The sequence below is a fragment of the Cetorhinus maximus genome, chromosome 6 (genome assembly GCF_964194155.1).
Source record: "Cetorhinus maximus chromosome 6, sCetMax3.hap1.1, whole genome shotgun sequence".
Taxonomy (NCBI): Eukaryota; Metazoa; Chordata; class Chondrichthyes; order Lamniformes; family Cetorhinidae; genus Cetorhinus; species Cetorhinus maximus.
The window spans coordinates 10350104-10376612 of NC_135884.1; the positions used below are offsets into that span (position 1 = coordinate 10350104).

At 46.1% G+C, this 26509-nt stretch overlaps 1 protein-coding gene across 1 annotated transcript in view; it reads left to right on the forward strand.

The window, feature by feature from the left end:
* The first annotated feature begins 13545 nt into the window (after positions 1-13545).
* The window catches only part of LOC144681516 (semaphorin-3G-like), a 152282-nt gene continuing 139318 nt past the window's right edge, over positions 13546-26509 (forward strand). Inside the window, 1 exon segment of the mRNA XM_078543158.1 lies at positions 13546-13918. Within this exon segment, the coding sequence (XP_078399284.1) occupies positions 13807-13918 (112 nt within the window). The 5' untranslated portion in view covers positions 13546-13806.

Consider the following 26509-nt stretch of genomic DNA (forward strand, 5'->3'; position numbering starts at 1 on the left):
AGTGTGGTTGAGTGAGTCTGTGTGTGAGAGTGAGATTGAATGAATGTAAGCGTGATTGAGTGAGTGTGTGAGAGAGTGAGTGTGTGAGAGGGAGTGACTGTATGTGAGTATGTGTGTGTGTGAAAGAGAATGAGTGTGTGCAAGAGTGAATGAGTGTGTGTGTGAGAGAGCCAGACACACACACACACAGACACACTCCCCTCTCCTCCTCCCCCTCCCTACCCAAAAACCTATACACACGCTAGGCTGGATAGGAGGAAAACTCAGGCTGAAAGGCAATCCATTTCTGGCCCCCACTTTCATATTTCTGCCAATGCTAGCACAGACTGTTGGCCACCAGAGACAAACACAAGGTCCATGTTAGTTAAACCCAAATCCATAGCTTAGCACCGCCCACTACCCCTTCCATGGTGACCAGGATTTGGGGACTCGCCTGTCTCTCTCTCTCTCTAGCTCTGCTTTGTGTATGAAAAAGCAAAACAGTTTTTTATTAGTTAGCGCTGCTCCTTGGTACGTTTTATTGCTCATGTAAACATTGCTCATGTTTATTAATTATTCATTTTTTATAATGGATAATTTATTGCTTTGACGTTGTTGTTTATGTCCTGGATAATTCAAAGAAAGGAGCAAGGCTTAGGAATTTGGGGAGTTATAGTTTCCTATTTCTTTCTCCATGGCAATGAGTTGGCCAATCAGCACCCTTTTCCCCTGCAGTATAAATTGTTGTGATTGTATGACATTTGGCATTCTATTGTTTGTCCTGATGAGTGCAAGACGAAAAGCCTCAGCAGCACGTCTCTGTGTTCAGACATCTACAGAATAATGGATACCGGGGATTTGAACACTAAGAGCAGAATCGCCCCCTTCCTCCATCGGTGGGGCTCGTGGCAGGCAGGGGCTGGGCAACATGGCGGGGAGTGAAAAATCACTTTTCCAGTGGCGGGAATTGATGGAGGGAATTTCCAGTCACGACCATCATTGGCGGATCACCAGTCCCACCAAAGGCCATCTCATTGACAGGGTTCAAATGACCACACCACCAGAATTGTCCCCCAACAGCCCCGTCAGATCAATTGCCCAGCCAGCGGACTTTCACACCGACCCAGAACAGGACCAATGTGGCATGGAGACACGGAGCAGTTTGGAGACACGGAGCAGTTTGGAGACATGGAGCAGTTTGGAGACATGGAGAAGTTTGGAGACATGGAGAAGTTTGGAGAAATGGAGCAGTTTGGAGACACGGTGCAGTTTGGAGACATGGTGCAGTTTGGAGACATGGAGCAGTTTGGAGACACCGAGAAATTTGGAGACACGGTGCAGTTTGGAGAAATGGAGCAGTTTGGAGACACGGAGCAGTTTGGAGAAATGGAGCAGTTTGGAGACACGGTGCAGTTTGGAGACATGGAGAAGTTTGGAGACACGGTGCAGTTTGGAGAAATGGAGCAGTTTGGAGACACGGTGCAGTTTGGAGAAATGGAGCAGTTTGGAGACACGGTGCAGTTTGGAGACACGGAGCAGTTTCGAGACATGGAGCAGTTTGGAGACATGGTGCAGTTTGGAGACATGGAGAAGTTTGGAGACACCGAGAAATTTGGAGACACGGTGCAGTTTGGAGAAATGGAGCAGTTTGGAGACATGGAGCAGTTTGGAGACACGGGACAGTTTGGAGACACGGTGCAGTTTGGAGAAATGGAGCAGTTTGGAGACACGGGACAGTTTGGAGACACGGTGCAGTTTGGAGACATGGTGCAGTTTCGAGACATGGAGCAGTTTGGAGACATGGTGCAGTTTGGAGACATGGAGAAGTTTGGAGACATGGAGAAGTTTGGAGAAATGGAGCAGTTTGGAGACACGGTGCAGTTTGGAGACATGGAGCAGTTTGGAGACACCGAGAAATTTGGAGACACGGTGCAGTTTGGAGAAATGGAGCAGTTTGGAGACACGGGACAGTTTGGAGACACGGTGCAGTTTGGAGAAATGGAGCAGTTTGGAGACACGGAGCAGTTTGGAGAAATGGAGCAGTTTGGAGACACGGTGCAGTTTGGAGACACGGAGCAGTTTGGAGAAATGGAGCAGTTTGGAGAAAGGGAGCAGTTTGGTGACATGGTGCAGTTTGGAGAAAGGGAGAAGTTTGGAGACATGGAGCAGTTTGGAGAAAGGGAGCAGTTTGGAGACATGGAGAAGTTTGGAGAAAGGGAGCAGTTTGGAGACATGGAGAAGTTTGGAGACATGGAGCAGTTTGGAGAAAGGGAGCAGTTTGGAGACATGGAGAAGTTTGGAGACATGGAGCAGTTTGGAGAAAGGGAGCAGTTTGGAGACATGGAGAAGTTTGGAGACATGGAGCAGTTTGGAGAAAGGGAGCAGTTTGGAGACATGGAGAAGTTTGGAGACATGGAGCAGTTTGGAGAAATGGAGAAGTTTGGAGACACGGAGAAGTTTGGAGACACGGAGAAGTTTGGAGATACGGAGAAGTTTGGAGAAATGGAGAAGTTTGGAGACATGGAGAAGTTGGGAGAAACGGAGACGTTTGGAGACATGGAGAAGTTTGGAGACACGGAGAAATTTGGAGACACGGAGAAGTTTGGAGAAATGGAGCAGTTTGGCGACATGGAGCAGTTTGGAGACACGGAGCAGTTTGGAGACACGGTGAAGTTTGGAGAAAGGGAGCAGTTTTGAGACATGGAGCAGTTTGGAGACACTGTGCAGTTTGGAGACACTGTGCAGTTTGGAGACACGGAGAAGTTTGGAGACATGGAGAAGTTTGGAGACACGTAGCCGTTTGGAGACACGGAGCAGCAGGTTGGCGGCTGGAGCAAGTGGTTGGTGCAGGGCAACCAGTTTTGGGAAGAAGGTGCACATGGAGGGAACACACATCATTGCTGCTGAAGCATTGACCACTCCCTTGATATCCAGTTCACTAAATGCTGGATGGGAAGAGGGTCATTGTGCAGGTGGAGCTACATGTGAGCTCAGCTGGACAACTGAGCAACTGAAGGGGAACCCCAACATATATTCCTGACAAGGGAAAGATGTTTAGATGGAATAGGCTGTGCAGGGCAAATGAACAGTATGGGAGACTGGCAGAGGGTGCAGGTGACTGATGTGACAGCCCTACAGGTGAGAATTCATCATCATTGTCATCATCCTCACTCCTCTATGGGCTGGAGCTGGGGCTGGGCTCAGGATCGAGGTCTGGCCTCATCCTTTTCCCGTTGGCACCTGTAATGGAAAGAGGAGAGAATGGGTGACTGGATAGGCTGCCTCCTGCATTGCTCCGAGCATCACCCTCAGGTTTCTATGTGCAGAGATTAAGCAATGCTTCCTCACTGGGTGGCTGGGGGAGGCCGGCCTCACTGTCACCACAGGAACGGTCACTGTCCTCCCCCAGCCAGCTCAGCAGCTCGCTCTTCATACTCTGAGAGGGGGCGGAGATTGGGCAGGACCCTTCCCGTCTTCTCTCTCTCGTGCCTGTTGTGCGCTGTCCTCTCCTTTGTAAAGATAGAAGATGGTTTGTGAGCACTTGTGATGCGGGTGACATTCACACGCTGCCAATCTCCACCACCAACCCAATGGCAACTGTGTGCCATATGAAAGATGCGCTGCTGCTAATCCCCAAGGGTATTTCAGCAGCACCCTCCAGAGCCACAAACTCCAGCAGCTAGAAGGACAAGGACAACAGAGACATGGCAGCAGCAGCATCATCTGCAGTTGCCCTCTACGCCAACCATCTCCCCCTCCTCCCCCAAAATCTGAGCCCTCGGTGTGGCTGGGTCAGTGACCCGCAGTCGCACTCTACCTGCAAACCACAGGGACTGCAGCACCCCATCATCCTGCGAAGGGAATTTATGAATGGGAATGTCCCAGTTCCCACTCAGTGAGGTGAGTATGGGGAGTAGAAGGTTCCCTTACCCCGGTGGTGCGGGTGAGGTCATTCACCCTTTTCCTGCTCTGTAGGGTGGTCCCCATGTGCGTGGAGTTGGCACTCACCACCCTGGCGACTGCCTCACATGCAGGGGTGGTGAGACGGGTGGGCCTCCTCCTCCCATCCCTCGGGCAAAGGACCTTCTTCTTACCCTCCACTGCATTTAGAACTGTGTACAGCGAGACGTCGCTGAACGTGAACAGAGCAGGTTTAATTTTTTTTTGGGTGCTGGTTGAACCCTGCCTTCCGGGTCCTTCTCTGAAGCTCAGCGCACGGTGAATGAATTGCTGCCAGGGTGATGATTAAATATGGTGGCTCCGATATGATGGCGGGGTACACGATTTCCTGCCTGCCCCACCGCACAACTGATCAGGAAACCCGGGCCAGCAGCGCGCAATTCAGCACGTTTTTCCGTTAGGCTTGGCGAAGGGAAACACTCCCGCTACACCGCCCCACCACGGGGCTTAGGCCCAGCGCAGACACTTCCGCCCTAAATTCTGCTCACCTATCACCTCTGTCCTTGGTGCTCTGCATTGGCTCCCAGTTTCCCAACATCCCAAATTAAAAATTCTCATTCTTGTATTTAAATCCATTCATGGCTTTGTACCTCCCCTATATCTGTAACCTCCTCCAGCTCCACAAATCTTCCGGCTCCCAAAACTTCCCTTTTCCTGAATCTAACCGGGTGTCCATCGCTGTCCCTCCAGCAGTGGTAACAGGGCTTTCAGCCCCCTGGACCCAACACTCAGAAATCCCCCAACGCCTGAAATTTAATCGAGGGGTTCAGACAGTTTATATAGAGAACTGTGGATACCTGGGAGTGAGTTACAGGCTGGAATTTAATCGAGGGGTTCAGACAGTTTATATAAAGGACAGTGGATACCGAGAGTGAGTTACAGGCTGGAATTTAATCGAGGGGTTCAGACAGTTTATATAAAGGACAATGGATACCTGAGAGTGAGTTACAGGCTGGAATTTAATCGAGGGGTTTGGACAGTTTATATAAAGAACAATGGATACCTGAGAGTGAGTTACAGGCTGGAATTTAATCGAGGGGTTTGGACAGTTTATATAAAGAACTATGGATACCTGGGAGTGAGTTACAGGCTGGAATTTAATCGAGGGGTTCAGACAGTTTATATAAAGAACTATGGATACCTGAGGGTGAGTTACAGGCTGGAATTTAATCGAGGGGTTCAGACAGTTTATGTAAAGAACTATGGATACCTGAGAGTGAGTTACAGGCTGGAATTTAATCGAGGGGTTTGGACAGTTTATATAAAGAACAGTGGATACCTGAGAGTGAGTTACAGGCTGGAATTTAATCGAGGGGTTTGGACAGTTTATATAAAGAACAATGGATACCTGAGAGTGAGTTACAGGCTGGAATTTAATCGAGGGGTTCGGACAGTTTATATAAAGAACTATGGATACCTGAGAGTGAGTTACAGGCTGGAACTTAATCGAGGGGTTCAGACAGTTTATATAAAGAACAATGGATACCTGAGAGTGAGTTACAGGCTGGAATTTAATCGAGGGGTTCAGACAGTTTATATGAAGAACAGTGGATACCTGAGAGTGAGTTACAGGCTGGAATTTAACCGAGGGGTTCGGACAGTTTATATAAAGAACTATGGATACCTGAGAGTGAGTTACAGGCTGGAATTTAATCGAGGGGTTCGGACAGTTTATATAAAGAACAATGGATACCTGAGAGTGAGTTACAGGCTGGAATTTAATCGAGGGGTTTGGACAGTTTATATAAAGAACAATGGATACCTGAGAGTGAGTTACAGGCTGGAATTTAATCGAGGGGTTCGGACAGTTTATATAAAGAACTATGGATACCTGAGAGTGAGTTACAGGCTGGAATTTAATCGAGGGGTTCGGACAGTTTATATAAAGAACTATGGATACCTGGGAGTGAGTTACAGGCTGGAACTTAATCGAGGGGTTCAGACAGTTTATATAAAGAACAATGGATACCTGAGAGTGAGTTACAGGCTGGAATTTAATCGAGGGGTTCAGACAGTTTATATGAAGAACAGTGGATACCTGAGAGTGAGTTACAGGCTGGAATTTAATCGAGGGGTTCGGACAGTTTATATAAAGAACAATGGATACCTGAGAGTGAGTTACAGGCTGGAATTTAATTGAGGGGTTCGGACAGTTTATATAAAGAACAATGGATACCTGAGAGTGAGTTACAGGCTGGAATTTAATCGAGGGGTTCAGACAGTTTATATAAAGAACAGTGGATACCTGAGAGTGAGTTACAGGCTGGAATTTAATCGAGGGGTTCGGACAGTTTATATGCAGAATAAAGTATAGCTGGGAATGAGTTAAAGATTGGAACCTAATGGAGATGTTCAGATGGTTCTTACACATGTTAGGGTGTGTGTTCTTGGCGTTGCCCTAACATAATTGGCACAGTGATAAAGGGCAAACCTCTTCTTTCAGCTCTGATTTAAATAAACTTAATTGAGAATAGTGATCCTGATATTTGCACATTTGCCTCTCTGAGGCCTGAACTGGTGAGTGCAGTGATGATGTGGATGAAACATTGCTGTGGAAATTGCAGGAAAATGCTGATTTAATTTTCTTTATATATTGGAATATTAATAAAGCGCTATTTGACCCTGAGGCCAGAATGTGATGTTACACTTAATCGGCTGCAGCTTTATAAACATTTCTTTGAAGGAAAAATTGCCAATTTGTTTAAGAGAGAAGATTTGATTTTTTGGATCAATTTCAAAGTGTAGGAAATTACACAACCCTTTGCTGCAAGGCAGTGTTAGAAGTGATTCAGGGGCTGCAGTGGGGAAAGAGTCATTTTAAAAGGCAGTACTTCTAGGTCAGCCGTAGAATAAATGACATTCCTGTTACACTATGTCCCAGTATCAGAATGAGCAAGATTCCTGGTGTTCACTCTCCTGGTTCTCGGAGGAAGTGCTTCCCAGGGAAGCTATTGATTCCTTTCTATTGCAACTCCCCTCAAAGAAATAATAATACAGCCAGGACCTCCAATAAATTTGGGCTGGTCCAGAACCTGTGAAAGAAATTAGAGCGACATTTTCAGCATTGCACTACATCCCTGTCATGACAGAAGTTGTTTTGAGCTCCCTCCGGTGGTTTTGTGAGCGATCACAACGCTTGGTTTGGGGCTCGGGGACTTCACCCTAGTTTGTGCTGTTGTTCCTGGGCATCTGGGATGGAGAAGAGGGCGGAGGTGGGAGGCGTTAGGGGGAAACCAGCCAAAGTTGGAGCTCCTGATCACTCTCCCCCATCCCCCACCGCACTCACGACTGAAAAGTTTACATATATCAAATCTGAAATTTGATGGACCGTTGTTCGGCTAGGGTATTAAGGAATGTGGAACTGAGGCGAGTATATGGTGTTAAGGTACACATCAGCCATGATTGAACTGAATGGTGGGGCTAGCTAGAGGGGCTGCATGGCCTCCTCCAGTTCCTACGTTTGGGTGTTGGGTAAGAAATAGCCTCTGCTGTGGTGCCCTCTGCAGTTCAATAGCCCGTAGTTCAAACTTGGGTGAGGCGCCGGATGATGGCCATTGCCTGTGGGTCGTTCTCCAACATGAGGCAGTGCCTTCTAAGGCAGGCAAACTAACATCCGAACTTTCAAATTAGGAGCAGGAGGAGGCCACTCAGCCCTTCCAGCCTGCCCTGCCATTCAATAAGATCATGGCTGTAACCTCAACCTTTCATTCCCGCCTACCCCCGGTAACCTCTCACCCACTTGCGTATCCAGAATCTATCTAGCTCTGCCTTAAAAATATTCAAAGGCTGCAGAGGGAAATACAAAATCAATTTATTTTAGAAGGCTTGGTTTAACTGGTACATTACAACAGAGATCGCACTGTCTCTTTCCTCCACATCTCTCCTTTATATAAATCATCAAACCGCTAATACCTTGTTTGTTTACTTGTTAAATATCTGAACATCTATGCAAGAATACTGCCCTTTAACCACTCCTGGCTGTCCATTATTGTCTATATGATATAAACTGACCAATATTCCTGAGGATCTGCAGGTAATCACTCACCACAGTCATAAGCTTTGTTGTCTGGACAGCACCATGGAACATTCTGGACATCGATGCTCATTATGCTCCTGTTTCTGTCTGAGAGATAGCATTAAACCGAAGTCCCATCCACCATCTCTTGGGCTGGCATAAAAAAAAAAGATCACATTACACTCTTGGGAAGAAGGTGAGGGGATTTATCCCTAGTATCCCAACCAATATTTATCCCTCAACCCAACATCACTCAAACAAATTATCTGGCTGTTATCATGTTATTGTTTGTGGGATCTTTCTGTGCGCAAATAGGCTGCCACGTTGCTTGAATTACAATAGCGACTACCCTTCATTGGCTCTAAAGTGCTGTGAAAGGTGCTATATAAATGCAAGTCTTTGTTTCCTTTCAACCTCAAAATATTCATTGTAAAACAGGGCGTGATTTTCAGACAACCAGGGTCTTGAACAGGGGTATAGGCAGCAACCTGTGCCTGGGGTACAGATCCAGTGGGGAGTGGAGCCCCTTTGCTCTCTGGCTGAACAGGCTGTAGTAGGCCTGGATACAGGGCTCTGCAGCCACCACAGCCTCAGCCAAATCTACCTTCATCTGCCATGATTCTGGTGCCAGCAGAGATGACTCAGCTTCCTCCCTCAGTCCCAGGAATACTGCTGCTCCCATTCTCACTCCGAGGAATGACTCTATCCTCAGGCTTCAACCAGCTTTGGAATTTACTCTGAGCCTTTCCATTTCTGCTTCGACCAGGCAAGCGTTTCCCAGTCCAGCTCCCATTTCTTTGCCCTGTGCTACATTTTTCCCGCAAATGATCTGTTCCCCTCTACATGTCCCATTCCCTTTCAAACACCTCCCTTCAATTGTCCCACATCCCAAGCTACACATGTGCAATGGCATGGATAATAAACCATTAATTTAAAAGCTTATTTTTAAAAAGTATATCTTCAAGGAGAAGTGCTGGGGCCTTGCAGCATCTTTATGACAATCTGAAGACGGAGGTAAAAGCATAAGAATAGCTTTAGACTGGACCTCCCATAGGTCAGGTGGATCTGAGGATCTGAGTTAAAGCTCCACTCCAAAGATATAATCCACGCTGACACTTAAGTGCAATACGGGGGGAGTGCTGCACTGTCAGTGTTGCTGCCTTTCAGATGAGACTTTTTTTATTCATTCACGGGATGTGGGCGTCGCTGGCTAGGCCAGTATTTATTGCCCAACCCTTATTCCCCTTGAGAAGGTGGTGGTGAGCTGCCTTCTTGAACCGCTGCAGCCCCTGTGATGTAGGTACACCCACAGTGCTGTTAGGAAGGGAGTCCCAGGATTTTGACCCAGCCACAGTGAAGGAACGGCGATATATTTCCAAGTCAGGGTGGTGAGTGACTTGGAGGGGAACTTGCAGGTGGTGGTGTTCCCATCTATCTGCTGACTTTGTCCTTCTAGATGGTAGTGGTCATTGGAAGGTGCTGTCTAAGGAGCCTTGGTGAGTTCCTGTGGTGCATCTTGTAGATGGTACACACTGCTGCCACTGTGCGTCGGTGGTGGAGGGAGTGAATGTTTGTGGATCGGATGCCAATCAAGCGGTCTACTTTGTCTTGGATGGTGTCAAACTTCTTTGTGTTCTTCATCGAACATTCTGCTCTCTCAACATCACAGTAAAGACCCACTGGCACTGTTTCAAAGAGCAGAGAAGTTCTTCCTAGTGTCTTGAACAATAAAATATCCATTAACAAACTTCATCAAAAGAGATTGCCTGGACATTAACTCTTTGCTGTTTGTGGGAGCTTGCTGTGCGCAAATGGGATTCCACATTTCCCTACATTACAACAGTGACTACACTACAAAAAACTCTTGTGTTTATTGAACGATACTTGCTGATTCCTGTAGGTGATATTTGCTACTCCATACTCAATGCATTGTTTGCTCAGCACTCACTGATTTTTTAATCGTTCCCTACACATATTGCTCACCCACCACCCCTGACCTTGCCAGCCTCGTGTGGTGCTCCCTTATCCCCACCACATCCAATTTAAAACCCTCATCCTCACTTACAAGTAAGGCCACCAACTCTGGTTGGACAGGTTCTTGGAGGTTTCATCACATGACCTCCTGCCCCCAAATGCCCTGCCCTCACACTCTTGCCATTGGTCACCCGACATACCCAACCTCACCTGCCTGCCTGCTACTCTTCATTTGGTTGGATTCTTGACTGTCAATCAAACAGCCTTCTTTCCCATGTCAGGTATTTTTTTTTAGAATTAATAAACAGAATCGTTCAAAGGAAATTTATATCTATCGTTTACCTCCTGGGTTGTTGATCTCTGCAGTGTCCGAGAGGACAGTCTTTAATTCCTGGGCATTCCAGGGTAATCCTGGAGGGTTGGCAACCCTATATACCAGCCCCTCCATCCAAATGCCTGCCTTGCCTTTTGCAGCCCCTGTCAGCTGTACCTCCCAACTCTTGCCTTCAGCCCTCCAACTCTCCTGTGCATCTCTCTGCAACTTTGCTCCTCAATTTGTGGCAGGGCCGTTAGTTATCTCGAAACACTTCTCTGAAAGCCCTTCCCTAAAGCCCTCTGTCTGTCCACATGTAAATGACTCCTCGAAACCTGCCTATGGCACTAGGTTATCTATCCCCCTTTATTTTTTCACTACTGTTTTGTGTCTTTTTGACCTCCTTTAAGCACCTTTACGATGTTTGCTATGATAATCCTGGCTGTATCAGGCGTTGTGGGTACATCTCACTCCAAGATACCAGAGCACAAAATCTAGGTTGACACTCAGAGTCGTAGTAAGGGAATGCTGCACTGTGGGCAATGAGACATTAAACTGAGGCCCCTTCTTGCCCTCTTAGATGGATGTAAAGATCCCATGGCACTATTCAAAGAAGAGCAGGAGAATTCTCCCCAGTGTCCCGGCCAACATTTGACCCTCAATCAATATCACAAAAACAGACGATCCGGTCATCTGTTTGTGGGAGCTTGCTGTGCACAAATTGGCAGCGGCGTTTCTCTACATTCTAACACTGACTACACTTGTAAAGTATTCAATTGACTGTAAAGCACTTTGGAAGAGCCTGAGGTCGTGGAAGTCGCTATATAAATGCAGATTCTTTCTTAAAGCTGTTGCAGGAAGTAGTTGTAGATTGGATATGAAGCGCATTACCAAGTGTGAAATTTTGTTTTAGTATGATGTAAAGATCCCGTGGCACTATTCAAAGAAGGGCAGGAGAATTCTCCCCGGTCGGAGGACATTTCTCCGTAAAAAATGAAGCTAGATTTTGAGATTATGATTGAAAGATTTTAAGATTGTGAGATCTAATGGCCGCACTCTGGAAAGCTTGACATCCCACAGCGTGTAGGATGCTGATGGAGTTTTTACAGCAAGTTGTATCTGAATCAATCTGAAGCAACAAGGAATGACGGGCGGGGAGTTGGGTGGGGCGGGGTGTGGAGGTGGAGATGTGAGGAATTATTTTAACCAGTGAGTTGTCAGTTCGGGAATGCGCTGCCTGAAATGGTAGTAGAAGCAGGTTCAATGATAACTTTCAAAAGGGAGTTGGATAGATACTTAAACAGGAAATTCTATTGGGGAAGATCAGCGGGAGTGGAACCTATTGGATATCTTTTCAAGAGCCACCATTGGCATAATGGCCCAAATAGCCTCTTTCTGTATTGTATGATCCCACGGGGGTGAGGGGGAGGAATTTTAACCTAACTTGCCCATTGTAAAGCTGATGAGGTTGGGTGGAATTCTGGAAAACTCTGTGCTGTATTACTCTTTAATAGCTTCCATGGAGGACAAATTGGGATGACTACAAAACCTGCATTCACCAGATCCCCTCAGCTTCCCGACAGTGGGGGAAGGGGCTGGGGTTGTGGGAATGAAGTTATAATTGCCCCCAATATGATTCTGTGAAGTGGAAAATTTCCTATTAGATGGCAAGACCCCATTAAATATTGAATGGCCTGGAACATTTTGTCAGAGAGATCGCTCAGGGAGATCATGAACATCGACTCAAACATCTATTGGCTGTCGGACTGCTCCACACCCAATACCTGTGGAGGCCGAGGACAGGCAGGAAAGACAGGGTTTGCATTTATATAGCACCTTTCATAATGTCAGGACATCCCAAAGTACTTTACGGTCAATGAAGTACCTTCTGAAGCGTAATCAGCATTGTAGGGAAAGATGGCAACCAATTTGTGCACAGCAAGCTCCCACTAGTTGCAGTGACATAAATGACCAGATACTCAGTTTTAGTGATGCCGACTGAAGAATAATTATTGTCTGGGGTACCTGGGAGAACGCCTCTGCTTTTCTTTGAATGGGGTACCTTACATCCAACTGAGAGGGGCGATAGAACCTTCCTTTGTAATCATGCAAAAAATGGATTCTGCACTAAGCCACGTGCCCAAATCCTGGAGCGGGCTTTGAGTTCACGACCTTTTGACTCAGCGCCAAGAGTGCAAACCCTAAGCCGGGGCTGAATCCTTGGCAGGATAGCAACACAGCAAAAACCACATGCAGTCTCCGATTCTCCTCCCACCCTCAGGCAGTACATATACTATCATCAGAACTCCAGCAGTCTGTGAATCTTGTTGGGTTGGAACCCGCCACATTAATGGCTTCAAATCAATTAAAATTTCCTGAACTCCTCCAGAGTTTAAAGGTGAATTTATAATCGAATTTCAGCATCAGGGCAGAATCACTGCCACTTCACACTGAGACTGGGCTTCGTAGATCAAATGGACCTTAAACAGGAGCAAGCACCAATCACAGTATCTTTAAAGTGCAGAAGGAGGCCATTCAGCCCATTGAGTCTGCACTGGCTCTATGAAAGCACATTCCACCTAGTCCCACTCCCCCCCTGCCTTATCCTCGTCGCCTTGCACATTCCCTCTTTTCAGGTAGCAATTCACTTTTGAACACCTCCATCGAACCTGCCTCCACCACCCTTTCAGGAAGTTTGTTCCAGACCCCAGCCACCCTCTCTGGGTGAAAAATATTTTCCTCACATCACATTTACACGACTTGTCCAATCCAACATTTTTGTACTGAAGAATTATTGAATGTGCCACTTCACAATAAATGCTTCTTTGGTTTCTGCTAGGCACATGTCAAGACGCCCAGACCTTAAAAACCCAACGGGAACATATTGACCAGGCAATCGATTCATGCTCATGTGTAGGTTCTGTGCTCTTGGCTCGGTCACAGTGTGAATGATTTTCAAGCACTCACTCTTGCTTATTCGAAGCTAATTCCTCAGACCAAATTCCAACCTTTGTTCCCCTTAATATCGTTGGTGAGAAATTTGTACTGAATTAGATCTGGTTGCCTTTTATTTTGTGTGTGTCCTGAATCATCTTTAAATTAAGTAGTGTTTCTGGGGTGGGTTAAATGAACCTAAACACAACAAACACAGGAACGGGAGGAGGGTGTCCCTGCTTCTGGCTTGGGCTGTGTTAGAAACTGGCTCTTTTCCATGTGTTTGGAACGGGTGGGAGGCGTAACCTCGGGTGTTGGGGATTGGGAGGGGCGCTGTGGATATAAAAACCCATCAGAGACGCCTCACCTCGGCAGCTCAAATCTCAAGCCTGTGATCGCCGGCGCTGCTTTGGAGCAGTCTTGAACCCCCGGAATTCGGGGCGGAGGTGACCTCTCCGCCACTGCTTCTCTCTCTCTCTCTCTCTCTCTAAATTCGCCACCTGCCAGGAAAGCTGGGACTGTCAGATCGGATTTAATCATTTAAAAAAAAGGAAGCAAGTCTTGATAAATAACCTACTCCAGAAAGAAAACAAAAAAGGTGTCATTTTGGAACTCATAAATTTGCAATAAAATGAGGGGTTTCATGTCTCTGATACAAACTCTCGGCACTTTCCTTCTCTTTGCTGAGCTACAAGATGTGAAGGCTAAAATGAATGTTCCCAGACTCCGGCTACCCTACAAAGGTAGGTGACTATTCAACTTTGGATATACCAAAAAAAAAAAATAGCATTTAAAAAAAAAACACGAAGTAATTCACTCTGATTTTAGACCAGAGGATTTTTTGTTAGTTGTTCTGGAGTTTTAAAGAAACCTGTGAGTTGTTCTGCAATGATTTGATTAGTCAGGGTTATGGTATGGCAATTTTTCTACCGCGTTCAAATGGTTTGATCACTTTTAGAGGAAGGGAATTGACGTGAAAGTGATTAACTGGATGGATCATTTGGATGTCTGGTACCTTTCAGTGATTGGTGAATGTGTGCGGTTGAGCAGAATTGTAAAGTTTTGTTTTTAAAAATTGGGCTCTTGTTTATAAAAATAGATTCCCCCCCCCCCCCACACACACAGGCTCCGTTCTCTTTGCAAATGTATTTAGCTGAAAGAAACTGTCGCCCTCACAGGAGTTGCTATTTCTCATTGCATGATGCCTGCTGGACTGGTTGATGATTGCCAGGTCTCTGATGCTACCAGCGCAAGTGCATGGGGAGGTTAAACCATTCACTCCTGAAGGTGTGTGTGTGTCTCTCAGGATTTGATGGTACTGGGAGTATATTGAAGATTAAACAACCTCCACCCCCCACCCCCCCCCAAAAAAAAAAATGTCCCATTGCTGGTAAATTTGAACTGAAAGGTAGTGCCAGGAATACCCAGTGGGCGGGTTTGTATCTGAAAGGGGAAACATCCACTTAAAATCTCCAGTGAGAAAACTGGGTTGACTCTCTCCCTCTGCGGTAGAGGGGAGAGAGGAAGGGAGGAGAGATAGACATCCCCAACCTCTCTCTCTCTCAGCTGGCAACATCTGGATCTCATTAGCCCGGTTGCTGATCCCTGAGGAGCTTTCCACCTGAATCCTGCAGAAGGGTCCTACCTCAGATATCAACTTGTCTTTTACCATTCTCCTTCAGTGTGCTGTGTATTTCTACCATTCTCTGCTCTTGAGTTACATTTTCTGTGGTGGGTCAGGGAGCACAATCTTGAGCATTATCAGGGGACTGCAGCATTTCTTGCTTAAATTGCATCTATTTATTATACAGCGACAGTTTGTTCACGTGTTATATGCCCGAATGCACTGTCTGACACAGTGGTGAAAGCTGAGTCAATAGTAATTTTCAGAGGAGAACATATAAACGCTTGAAAGGATATTTTTCACAGGATAGCTGCAAAGAGCTGGCACTGATGCTGTACTATTCAAAGGTTTTATCATTTTCACCGGGCTCGTGGAGCCCAGGGACTGTTAAGATTGCTGGGACATTCACTGGACTGTAGCCAGATTTGCCCGTTCCAATTTGTGTTACATTGTGCCTGTGCTAGCTGGGCAACATGAGGAGGCTTGGCAGACATTTGAGTAAATTCAGCGAGACATTAATTGACTTGTAGCCAGATTTGCTCATTCTAATTTGTGTTATTCTTAGCTGTATGACAAATCTTGGCTGTGGTCCGCTTCTGTCAGATGCAGGAACATAGCAATTGTTAGATGGCGAAAAACCAAAGTCTATCTATTTCATCTTCTACCTCCTTGCTAATTGTATGATCCACTGTAAATGGAGTTGTTGGGTAATCCTAGCAATCAATCTCTTACTAATTAGTCAATAACAAATTACAACATTGTCTCACGTTACAGCAGCCGTTATATTTCAAAACGACATCATTGGCTACCTAGAGCCTCTGAATGTCCTAAGATCCTGAATGATGCTATGTAAAAGCTTTTCTTTGCACTACAGATCCAGAAATGACTCAAGGTTTCCAGTGGTGTACAGCTTTGGGAGGAATAGGTGCAAAGTTGCCTCTTTCCTTCCATATCTCAAGCTACTTGTATACTGTCTCCCGAAATGATATTCTCTAATTTTGCATTTGAGGTGAATCAATGCTAAATGCTTCCTTGTCTGTCTGGGGAGTTTATTCCACCAAAGTGGCTTTAATACTGGTAAATGAAGACAATCATTTATTCAGCACCATTATCAAGTCTGCCATAATGGTCCCGAAGCACTTTATGTGCAGTGAATTACTTTGATGGGGATTTCTGAACAAACACTGCAGCCAACTTGGAAGATCTTTGAATTGTTCTGTGGGATCTTTCAGAACCACTTGAAAGGGCAGAAGGGGCCTCGCTTTAATATCTCCTCCAAATGACTGCACCTCCCACAGTGAAGCTCCTCAGTGCACGGAATGCACTCAGGCTTCTGGAGAGGGACGAGCCAGGGTAGATGCACTAATCATCACAGACGGGCCTCAGGGATGAGAAACAGACACAAAACAGTAGTGGAAAAGAAGAGGGAGGGAGGTAACACAAAACGCTGCTTTAAAGATGAGAAAGCCATTTAAGTTTGAGAAAGGGGGGCGGGGAGGGGCTGCTAGGGAAGAGTGTCAAGCCAACTGCAAGCCCTGCCACAATCGAGGGGCAAAGGTAAGGAGAGGTGGATAGGAGGCCAGAGTTGGAGGACTGAAGGGCAAGAGCTGGGAGGTATGGCTGGGAATTGGTGGAGGGGCTGGTATGTGGGGTTGCCAACCCTCCAGGATTACCCTGGAGTGCCCAGGAATTAAAGACAGATCTCTCCGACTCTGCAAAGATCAAAAACCCAGGAGATAAACAACAGGAGAATAATAAAGGAAAACCAAATTTCTTTTGAACACTTTTTTGTTTATTAATTATAACAAAACATGGGAGAGAAAGCTGCTGAACTGACAGTCAAGTATTCGATCAAATGGAGAGACTCTATTCACCTTCTGATTGGTGTAGGCAGACAGGGAATCATGAGGTTGGATATGTCAAGTGACCAATGGCAGGAGTGTTGGGGAGGGGCACCTGGAGGCAAGAGGTCATGTGATGAATGCCCAGAAATATATCGAACCAGAATTGGCAAAGTCCCTTGGTATTTAACCCCTGTTAAAATCTATGGCTGTCACTGGAGTATTGTTTCATAGACACTGCTAGCCCTGGGATTGAGTAGGGATTAATGTGAAAGGCGGGGGGGAGGGTTAAATGGTATGGCAGTGGTGGGGGGTGGGGGTGTAAATACTATCCCCTTATATAAAATCCACACTGTAGATGCTGCCATGTCGATTAAAGTTTGAATCACTCCTCCTCCCAATGACTGCTTTTTAAAAAGCCAGCCCAGAATCTGAAACTGCAGCATCTTCCTTCAATCACTTTATTAGCCCAATAAAGAAGCCTCCTACTGCTGCCCCCCTTCCCCGCAGCCTTTTCCTTTCAGTTCCTGCATCAAGACTGAGAACGATGTCCATGTCCGTCTCCACCCTCCCCTCCCCCACCACCAGCCCCCCCCACCCCAAACAGAAACGTATCAATGTAACACCGGGGAGAAGGAAAGTAGATGGGCTTCAAAACCTACTGATCACCTAATAGGAGACCAGTGCGCTCTGACAATGTTTCACACAGCTGAAGTGCATGGGTGTGGACTTTTGAAGCAAAGCCCTTGTAAAATGGGAATATTTGTCAGATAAATTCTATTTAAATAAAATCCAGCTATCCAGGACCCATTAACTGGAACAAGCAGCATTAAATCCTGTGCGTTCTACACGTGTGTGCGTGCGTGTGTGCATGTACCTTTTGATATTTACGAGTATAAAGCGCCTTCAGCCCCTATTCTTCTACCTTTAGTCATTCATTTGGACAGGAGGTTGCCTCCCTGTGGGCCATGGTGAAAAATGCGATCCCTCACAAGCTTATAAGCTCTTCCTGTAATGGTCTACCTTTGAAATGAAGTTTGCGACTCCCTATAGATGGCATAATGACTTGCACAGATGGGACGACAGAATTGATTCTGCAGATGTAGTGGGCAGGACTGTCCTACAACACTCACGGGACTCCGATGCTGTAACATCCAGGTTTGTCATGTGTACATTGCAGCAAAAGCTGATGGAAACATTAGCAATTTTTACATTGGTGCCAAGTGTGTATAATTGTGAGTGGCAAGGAAATAAGGAACAAAGGGGGAGAAATCCCTTGCCAGAAGTCGTTTGGAGATCTGGGGCCCGTGTTTTGTCTCACAGTGGAGGTGCGAATCGGGTTGCCAAACACAAGTTGTTTTTTTCTCGCTGGAAATACAGTTTTCTTCTGCTTTCCTGAGCCATGCCATTTTTCACGTGGCCTATTTGCAGGTTGGGAAGGTGTGCAAAACACACCTCTTCCGGGTCAGGGTCCCCATTTTGAGGACCACGGGAAAATTGCATTTCCTCCCACACACAATTTTCATGTGCTATATGCATTTTGGGAGCCTTGGCAAAATGCACCTCCTGCCCTGCAAAGGTAGGATGACCCTTACATTGACCACCATTGTTTAAGTGTTGTCATACATTGCAGCACTTTTTCCACTGAATGAAGTGCCATAATGCATTAAAATGTTTTTAAAAATGCCCGTTAGCCTCTGTTGTCATGTTTTGTGCTGTGATTTAAATTGGCTTACAGATCTGGCTGTTGAAAAACCCTGCTTCTGAAAGTTGGAAAAAAAATTCCTTGCCTGCACCTCTCCATTGATTGACAGGCACTTTGCTTTGAAATGGAAACAGGACAGACACCATTCTGTTCTGTTAGTTTCGGGCAATGTGACTATAAATATTTGTTATGACAACTGTAGTCATTCTGAATACTTGCCTGGGTTTCAAAAGCCGTTGATGGCTTCAGCTCAGCAAGTGGTCTATTGATCCAAGAATGAGTGACACTTTTAAGAAGCTGGGATAACAGAATATGCCTTTGTTGTAATTTTGTGCTTATATGCAAACCAAATAGGCACTTAAAAGATTACTTTGTTTCTGTACACTGGAGTAGGTTCTCCACCGCCCCCCCACCCCACCCCCCAACTCCCCACCCGATATCAATGATAGTGGGTTTGAATTCAGGAGTTTATTTGATAGAGGATTTTTCCCGATGACTTTAAAATAATTCTCATTGTTATTGCATTCCTCCTGAGACTGTACATAGCGGAGACTAGGTGAGTGATTATGGAGCTTACATTTGGGCATGGAGGTGGCATACGAGGCCTGAGGGAGTATGGTGACATGGGGGTGGGTGGGGGGGTAAGGGGTTGCATGGGTGATCTGAGGGGTTATGGGTTGGCATGAGGGGGGTGGGTCAGCAACCTGAGGAGGCGTGGAGTAACGTGGTGGGGTGAGTAAGGAGGTGAGGTTCGTGGGGCCTTTAAGCGTCTTTGGGAACTGGGCTGCTGTGTTGGAGAACCGAGGTATGCCTTCTCACACCCAAACTCCTCATGCATTCTATTGCAGCTCATAAAAGGCATTGCGAGCCCCACCCCCGTGTGAAAAGACCTAAGTCCTGGGCAATGTCAGACATGGGTCCCGTGTGCACTTCACAAGGCGCAAAAGTGCACAGATCGGGTTTTCCTGAGCCCACGGGAGAATCCGACCCTTGTCCTCCCATTCAGGTGGTCCCTTTTTTTTGGCATAACACCCCCCTTTCTCATAAAATGCTGCCTCTTGCTGGGTTAGAGTCCTAATGCCTCTGGGCAGACTCCAAGGCCTAACACACTCTTTACGAGAAAGCCATCCATTTACATGAGGATTTTCAGTGGACACACGTTGCTGTTGTTTTTTTAGGGCTCTCGGTGGACATAAATTGTTGTTGAGCCAGTGACGGTGGGTGTTGGCACACAGTGCCTTGTGGAGGGGGCAGAGGGGAGGTGGTCAGCCACGGCTGTTCACTGTTCACCTTACCAGACACGCTAACTTTCCAGTTGGCAGCTGCCAGCAGCAACATTCCGTTTCCCTCTTCCACCCCCCCGCCAGTCTGCATGACACCACAGTGGGGGGTGTGTGTTCATACAGGGGGGACAGAATTCCTTAACCAGAAAATATTGTTGATGATGCAACAGCTGGTGAGTTATATGAAATTGATAAAGTGATCCAATTCTTCACTAAATCTGACACTCATGTTACTGTCTGCATCACACACTGATCACAGCCACATAGCGATATACCACAGGCTCCAATAACACATTCGTGGATCACTGACTCTCATAACAAACTGATATATCACAGTCTTCAGTGACACCCTGATAGATCACAATCCACAGTAATTACTGATGTGCAACTGATTGGTATTAGACCCATTGTAGCTCACAGAAATCCCATGTAGGTGCTCTGCATTAGCACCACTTTAATATAATATACATTTTATGGATATCTTTTAGGGTGTGTGTCTGTGTGTGTGTCTGTGTAGATTTGACACAGCATATCTCTTTAAGACGTTCTTGAATGTAAATCTGTCAGCACCATGGTTTTTGAGGTAACACAATATACATTCTTTTATATCATCCACAATATTGGTGTGACCATTTAATAGACGAACTCTATGGTCCTTGTAACATACCCCAGTTACACTCCTGTGACCCCCTCATATCTGTAGTGTAACGTGCATTTTTATGGATCCGTCAATGAATGCCATCCAAAATATTTTCTGATGAGTTCCTTACTGCAGGAGTTCTCTGTGATTGCAGGATGTGTGATACAATGCAAAGCGATTGTGGCTCTCTCGAGTGTTGTTCTAATATTTTATGGGTTTTAGGGTTTGCAAAAACCGGCATAGAACAACAAAGGGACAACAGCTGGATCAATTATTGTTGTTTTCAGCAAATCCGCCTTCCTTTATAATCACCATCCTGAGCCTGGCACCTCCAATCTTGGCCTAAACAGTTACATAATTGCAGCGGTGAAACAGGACTTATTAGTGTTATGTTATATCCTGTACTGACGCAATGTCAGACTGCATCTTCTGGGGAGACACTTCTCTGCAGTGTGTGGTCTGGCTCTGCTTCTTTTGCAGTCAGCTGCGGCTCATTTGGTGAACTCTCACCTTTCAGTCCACAAGTTGTGGGTTCAAGTCCCACTCTAGGACACGATCCCAAAATTGTGGCTTAAAAAGATTCCAGTGCACTACTGAGGGGGTGCTGCACTGGAGCAAGTGTCATCGTTCGAATGTGACGTTAAGTCAAGGCCCCATCTGCCCTCTCAGGTGGAAGTGAAAGATCCCAGGGTGCTATTTCAAAAAACATCAAAAGAGCTCTCCCCTGTGTCCTTAGCCAAACTCAATTTAAAAACAACAGATTATCAGATCATTTATCTCTGTTTGTGGGAGCTTGATGTGCACAGATTGGCTGCCATGTTTCCTACATTACAACATTTCGAAAGTATCTGATCAGTTGTAAAGTGCTTTGGGGGGTGTCCTGAAATTGTGAAAGATTTTCTATCAATGCAAGTCTGTCAACATCCGAGGGGGTTACCATGGACCAGAAACTGAACTGCACTAGCCATATAAATACTGTGGCTACAAGAATAGGTCAGAGGTTAGAAATCCTGTGGCGATTAACTCATCTCCTGACTCCCCAAAACCTGTCCACCATCTACAAGGCACAAGTCAGGAGTGTGATAGAATACTCCCCACTTGCCTGGATGAGTTCAGCTCCAACAACACTCAAGAAGCTTGGCACCATCCAGGACAAAGCAGCCTGCTTGATTGGCACCACATCCACAAACATTCACTTCCTCCACCACCGATGCACAGTGACAGCAGTGTGTACCGTCTACAAGATGCACTGCGGGAACTCACCAAGGCTCCTTAGACAGCACCTTCCAAACCCACGACCTCTGCCATCCAGAAGGACAAGGGAAGCAGACACATGAGAACACCACCACCTGGAACTTCCCATCCAAGCTACTCACCATCCTGACTTGGAAATATATCGCCATTCCCACACTGTGGCTGGGTCAAAATCCTGGAAGTCCCTCCCTAACAGCACCGTGGGTGTACCTACACCACATGGACTGCAGTGGTTCAAGAAGGCAGCTCACCACCACCTTCTTAAGGGCAATTAGGGATGGGCAATAACTGGTGGCCTGGCCAGTGACGTCCACATCCTGTGAATGAATTTAAAAAAGGGTTTAATCTTAGTACCGGCATTGCTGCAAAGTGGAAGGTGCAGCAAGGCATATGCGGTAGTATAACTGCGGCCTTTCCCTTGTACTTTCCAACGGTGCACCAGGGAGTGGCTATTTCTCAAACAAAAATAACCATAAGAGAAGCTTCAGCCTTCTCCCACTTGACCAGCAGTTTCCCAGCATTCCCCGGGTGTGAGCAAAAGAGGTGGCACCATACAACAACAACTTGCATTTACAGAGCCCGTAAACAAGAGTCAAAACACTCCTGGGCACCAGTCACAGGGTGGCACTCAGGGTATGAAAGATATGCAGCACTTAGCTGGTATTGAAGGGACATTGGTAATGGGCAGAGTGTAAATGTCTGTGCTCCTGCTGACGGCACTACCAGTTAGATCCCGAAAATAATGACTACATGAACTAGACCATTCGGAGTATTTTCTGGGGGGTGAGATGGATCCGCATGGTGAATGGCGGGTTTTCTTTTCCAAATCGTGACTGGCAAAGACCAATTTCACCCTCTTCTCCCATCTGCCACCTCCCCCCCCCCCGCCGACCATGTGTTGGAAAAATCCAGGAAAACACCTGCTCACAACTTTCATTAAGACGCGGTGGTGCAGGAAATGTAGCAGAATTTTACACTCAGTTGAAGTCTCTAAAGGGATTTATACATCTGTGCACAAGGATATCGGCCAACTAGCATTCACAGCACAAATTCAAAGCTTGACAGAAATCTGTAGTTACACTTAATCATGTTGAGAGTGGGGATAGGGGAAAAGGTTTCCATGCAGCAACAGATTAGACAGATATGGTTCAATACGTGTTTGGTGCTGAATTAGCTCAATACAGCTGGGATTATGGAGAGCAGGGAAACAAACGCAGTTAGGTTGTCAGCCTTGATCTCCACCCAACAACACCTAATATGTAAGTGTGAGAATGTTGATTAAGACGAGGATGAGGTGTGATGCTCTCCGCAGTTCACAGGTCAAGAATGGCCACTGTTGAGATACTGGGGCCCACCGGCAGCCAAGGAGCTTTACCCCGGCAAACATTAACTTCAGGATAGAGGGAACACAGGAGCTATAGGCCATTCAGCCCCGTGGGCCCTGCTTCTCCATTCAGTTATATGATGGCTGACCTGTTCCCCAACTCCATCTACCTGCCTTAGCTGCCATACCCCTTTGTCGGGATGATGTTGGTTACAGAACGCGTCTGTTAAAGAAGCCTTCATAGCCTTCTGTATGTTAACAGCAAGTCTTTATTAACTATTTGTAACTATATACATAAACAGTAAATGGCACAGGCAAGGAGCTATCTCTAGGTCTAGGTCTTAACATGTCTTTGCTCAAAGCACTTAGGTCTGGGCCATGTGCCTTCTTACATCACCGTGTGGGCGGTATTGTACTCAGCCCCACATTAACCCTGTATGTGCCAGACCCTTATGCTACACCTCCCCCCCCCCCAACCAAGTCTTTATCCCAAGGCTATGGAGTTACATGTCTTGCGTTGTTATTAGTCTTACGCATTTACATTGTTATTAGTGCCTTTATGCTATTCCAACATTTGGTCGCCTTCTGACTTTTTATCTAAACCAGAAGCGGTGCTGTATCTTAAAAATCCCTTCCTCCAAATTTTGTGACTGGTCTGGCGTTTGGTGAGTCCAAGTGGATTTGGGAGTGTGGGATTGTAATCTATGTTAAAGACGTTTGAGATGTGGGTACAGCTTTAAGAGCTCACAGGCTTTTAAGATGGTGTTGCCGTTCACTGCAGTACAAAGGATTTCCTGCACTTGCCGGTTTTGGCTAGCACTGCAAAACGGCGGCAGCATGCCTCTGGAAGAAAAAAACTTTAGCAACGGCTACGTGGGTCGGCTGTCTGCTGACTTACTTTATCCAGCGTTTTACTGCTGTGAGTGGTGAGGCGTTCAAATTCAAATTACCAATTGGAGAGTCGCCACATTCCCAAGAGGCTGAATAGTTTAATAATTTTTTGTTTTCTTTTTTGAAATCTGAGGGCCACGCGTTGAGGCTTGGAGTCAGGGATCAGGTTTAGCTGCAGGTTTTGTACAAACGGTGCTTCTGACTCTGGGTTAGTAGTTAAAGGGGTTCTCAGGACTAGCTGCAGCCTGGAACTTAAAAAGATTTAGCTCAAACTTGCAGGCCCTGGACTCTGCGTGCTGAAACTGGACTTCCAAGGAAGATTCTATGGAGCTGTCCGCTGCAGTAAAATCTCTGCCTTCAGCTTCCGGCTTTTTTCCCTGGAGCTTTCTCTGGTGAATTTTCTCAGCATCTTCAGCTTCAGTTGGGTGCTTCTTTTGGGTCAGAATTTCTGTCAAAGGTTTTCTTTTCCTTTAGTCTTTCAGCATTTTATGATGTGGAGGGTTTTGGTTCCGAGCTGCCACCATGTTGGGATGGTGCTGGTTACAGAAAACAGATCCTTATACTCCACCCTTAATACCTGCACTTAAAAAAAAATCTATCGATCTCCGTCTTGAAAGCTCCAATTATCTGGGGATAAACTGTCTTTTGAGGAGGTAATTCCAGATTTATGCCTGCAATTCGGTGGAAAAAAACGATGTCCTGATTTCCCTCCTGAACAGACAGCTGTAATTTTAAGATTATTCTACCTACCGAATTTTATAGAACCATACAGCACAGTAGGAGGCCATTTGGCCCATCTCATCGGTGGTGGCTCTTTGAAAGAGTTGTTCAATTTACCCCACCCCAATTGTCTTTCCCCTGTAGCCTTGCAAAGTTTTCCCCTTTGAATATTTATCCAATTCCCTTTTGAAAGTTAATATTGTATCTACTTCCACCCATTTTTCAGGCAGTGCATTCCAACTCACAGTGACCCAGATTTTGTTGTCAGCAGGGAGCTCCAACTGCTTTGCTGCTGATTTCAAAGAAAACTTCCCACAGGGATCTCGTGGTATTTGTGGCTCGGCTTTCACCTTTCCCAATGTGAATTTTGATCTGGCGCCAGCTATAGGGGATCTCAAGGCATCCAGCAGCAGTGATGTCATCAAGGAAGCTAAGCAGCCAATCACATTTAAGAATTTTCACAGCAAGCCAGGAAGTAACATGCCACTGATTATCCCTTCACTTTTTAATCATTTTACACAAGAGTAAAGTAAAGATTGGGACATATACATGGGATGGTTATAGAAGCTGAAATATTGGGATGGATTTTATAGGAGGAATGGTACCCGCTTCCCCAACATAAAGGTCAGTTGGTATCTTGCTGACCAGAAATTTGGTTGCCCCACAGTGGTATTGTGCTGGTGGTGGTCTTAATAGGGTCAGAGTGGGAGCTGTGCCCCGTCTGGGAGAAAGACTTGCCCTAGAGAGTTGGTAGTCCCAGCAGCATTAGAAGAAAGTGATGGCCACTGCTGGGACTACAGGCAGCCCCTGAGGAAGATGAGAAGATGTCTCCCGGACTTGAGTTAAGTCTGGGGATTTGGGGCAGCTCCAGTTGGGAGTACTCTGAGAAGGGGAGTGGGGGATCAGGTTAGAGAGGCTAGGGGGTAGGGATAGAGGGGGGCACAATCTTGTGGGAGTGGGGGTGGGTGGGGTTTGTCCCTGATAGGCACAACAGCCCTCACTCTTTGCACCTGCCTCCCCCCACCCCCTCAGGCAGAAAAATGGTGGTGGAAATGGATCGAGGCCCTTAAGCAGAAGTTAATTGGCTACTTAAGGGCCTCAATAGGCCCAAGGGTGGGCAGATTGCTTGACTGATGCCTTACCTACCCACCCTCCCCTCTGTAATATGGCACAGATCAGAGGCAGGCTGGCCACCCATTTTGTTTTACAAGCCCCCCTCTGCCTTTAAATACACTGGTGTGGGGGGGTGGGGGTGGATGAAATTCAGAGAAACTTGGCATCTCTTAAATGTAAAATTAGATTTTCAAGGCCAGAGAAGTTGTTGAGCAGTAATTATGGACTTAGCCACCATTAAGTACTAGGCTACACCTCATATAACAAGGCACAGCTTTTTCCAACATTGTTATGGCAGCACTTATGATGTAAAAGAGGAATTTCACACCTATTCAAGTGATTTCAAAAGAGTTCCATCTGCGTGGACTTCAACAGTGTACCCTGTCGCAGAGTGTGAAATCACCAATGGCAATGCCTGAATTTCCACATTTCAATATGCATGTGGGAATGCCAGAAATGTTGTCAGTTTCATAGTTGTAATGACAGCTGACGCTGACAGTTTCACTGTTCCATTACCACTACAAACACACAGCTCTCCCTACCTCACCTCCAGTTCAATTACCAGTTATGTTAAATCTGTGTCCTCTGGTTGCCAACCTTCCTGCCAGTGTTTACTTACTCCATCAGAGCCCTTTACGATTTTTGAAAACTTCTATTAACTCTCCTCTTAACCTTTTCCGCTAAGAACTTATATATCTTTTTATTGTTAATAACTGATTCAAGCCTGAACCATTTCCAGCTGGTCCATAAATTGCTTTCATATTTTCCTTCAGTAAAGAAACATAAATCATAGGCCAGCAACTGCCTTAGAATTTGCTATGTTTTTTTTTTGTCTTCAGACAGTGTGTAGGGTTAGTGGTGCGAGGCTGATGTGTAATACTCCAAACATTGTGCAGCTCCACATACGAACATAAGAAATAGCAGCAGAAATAAACTGTA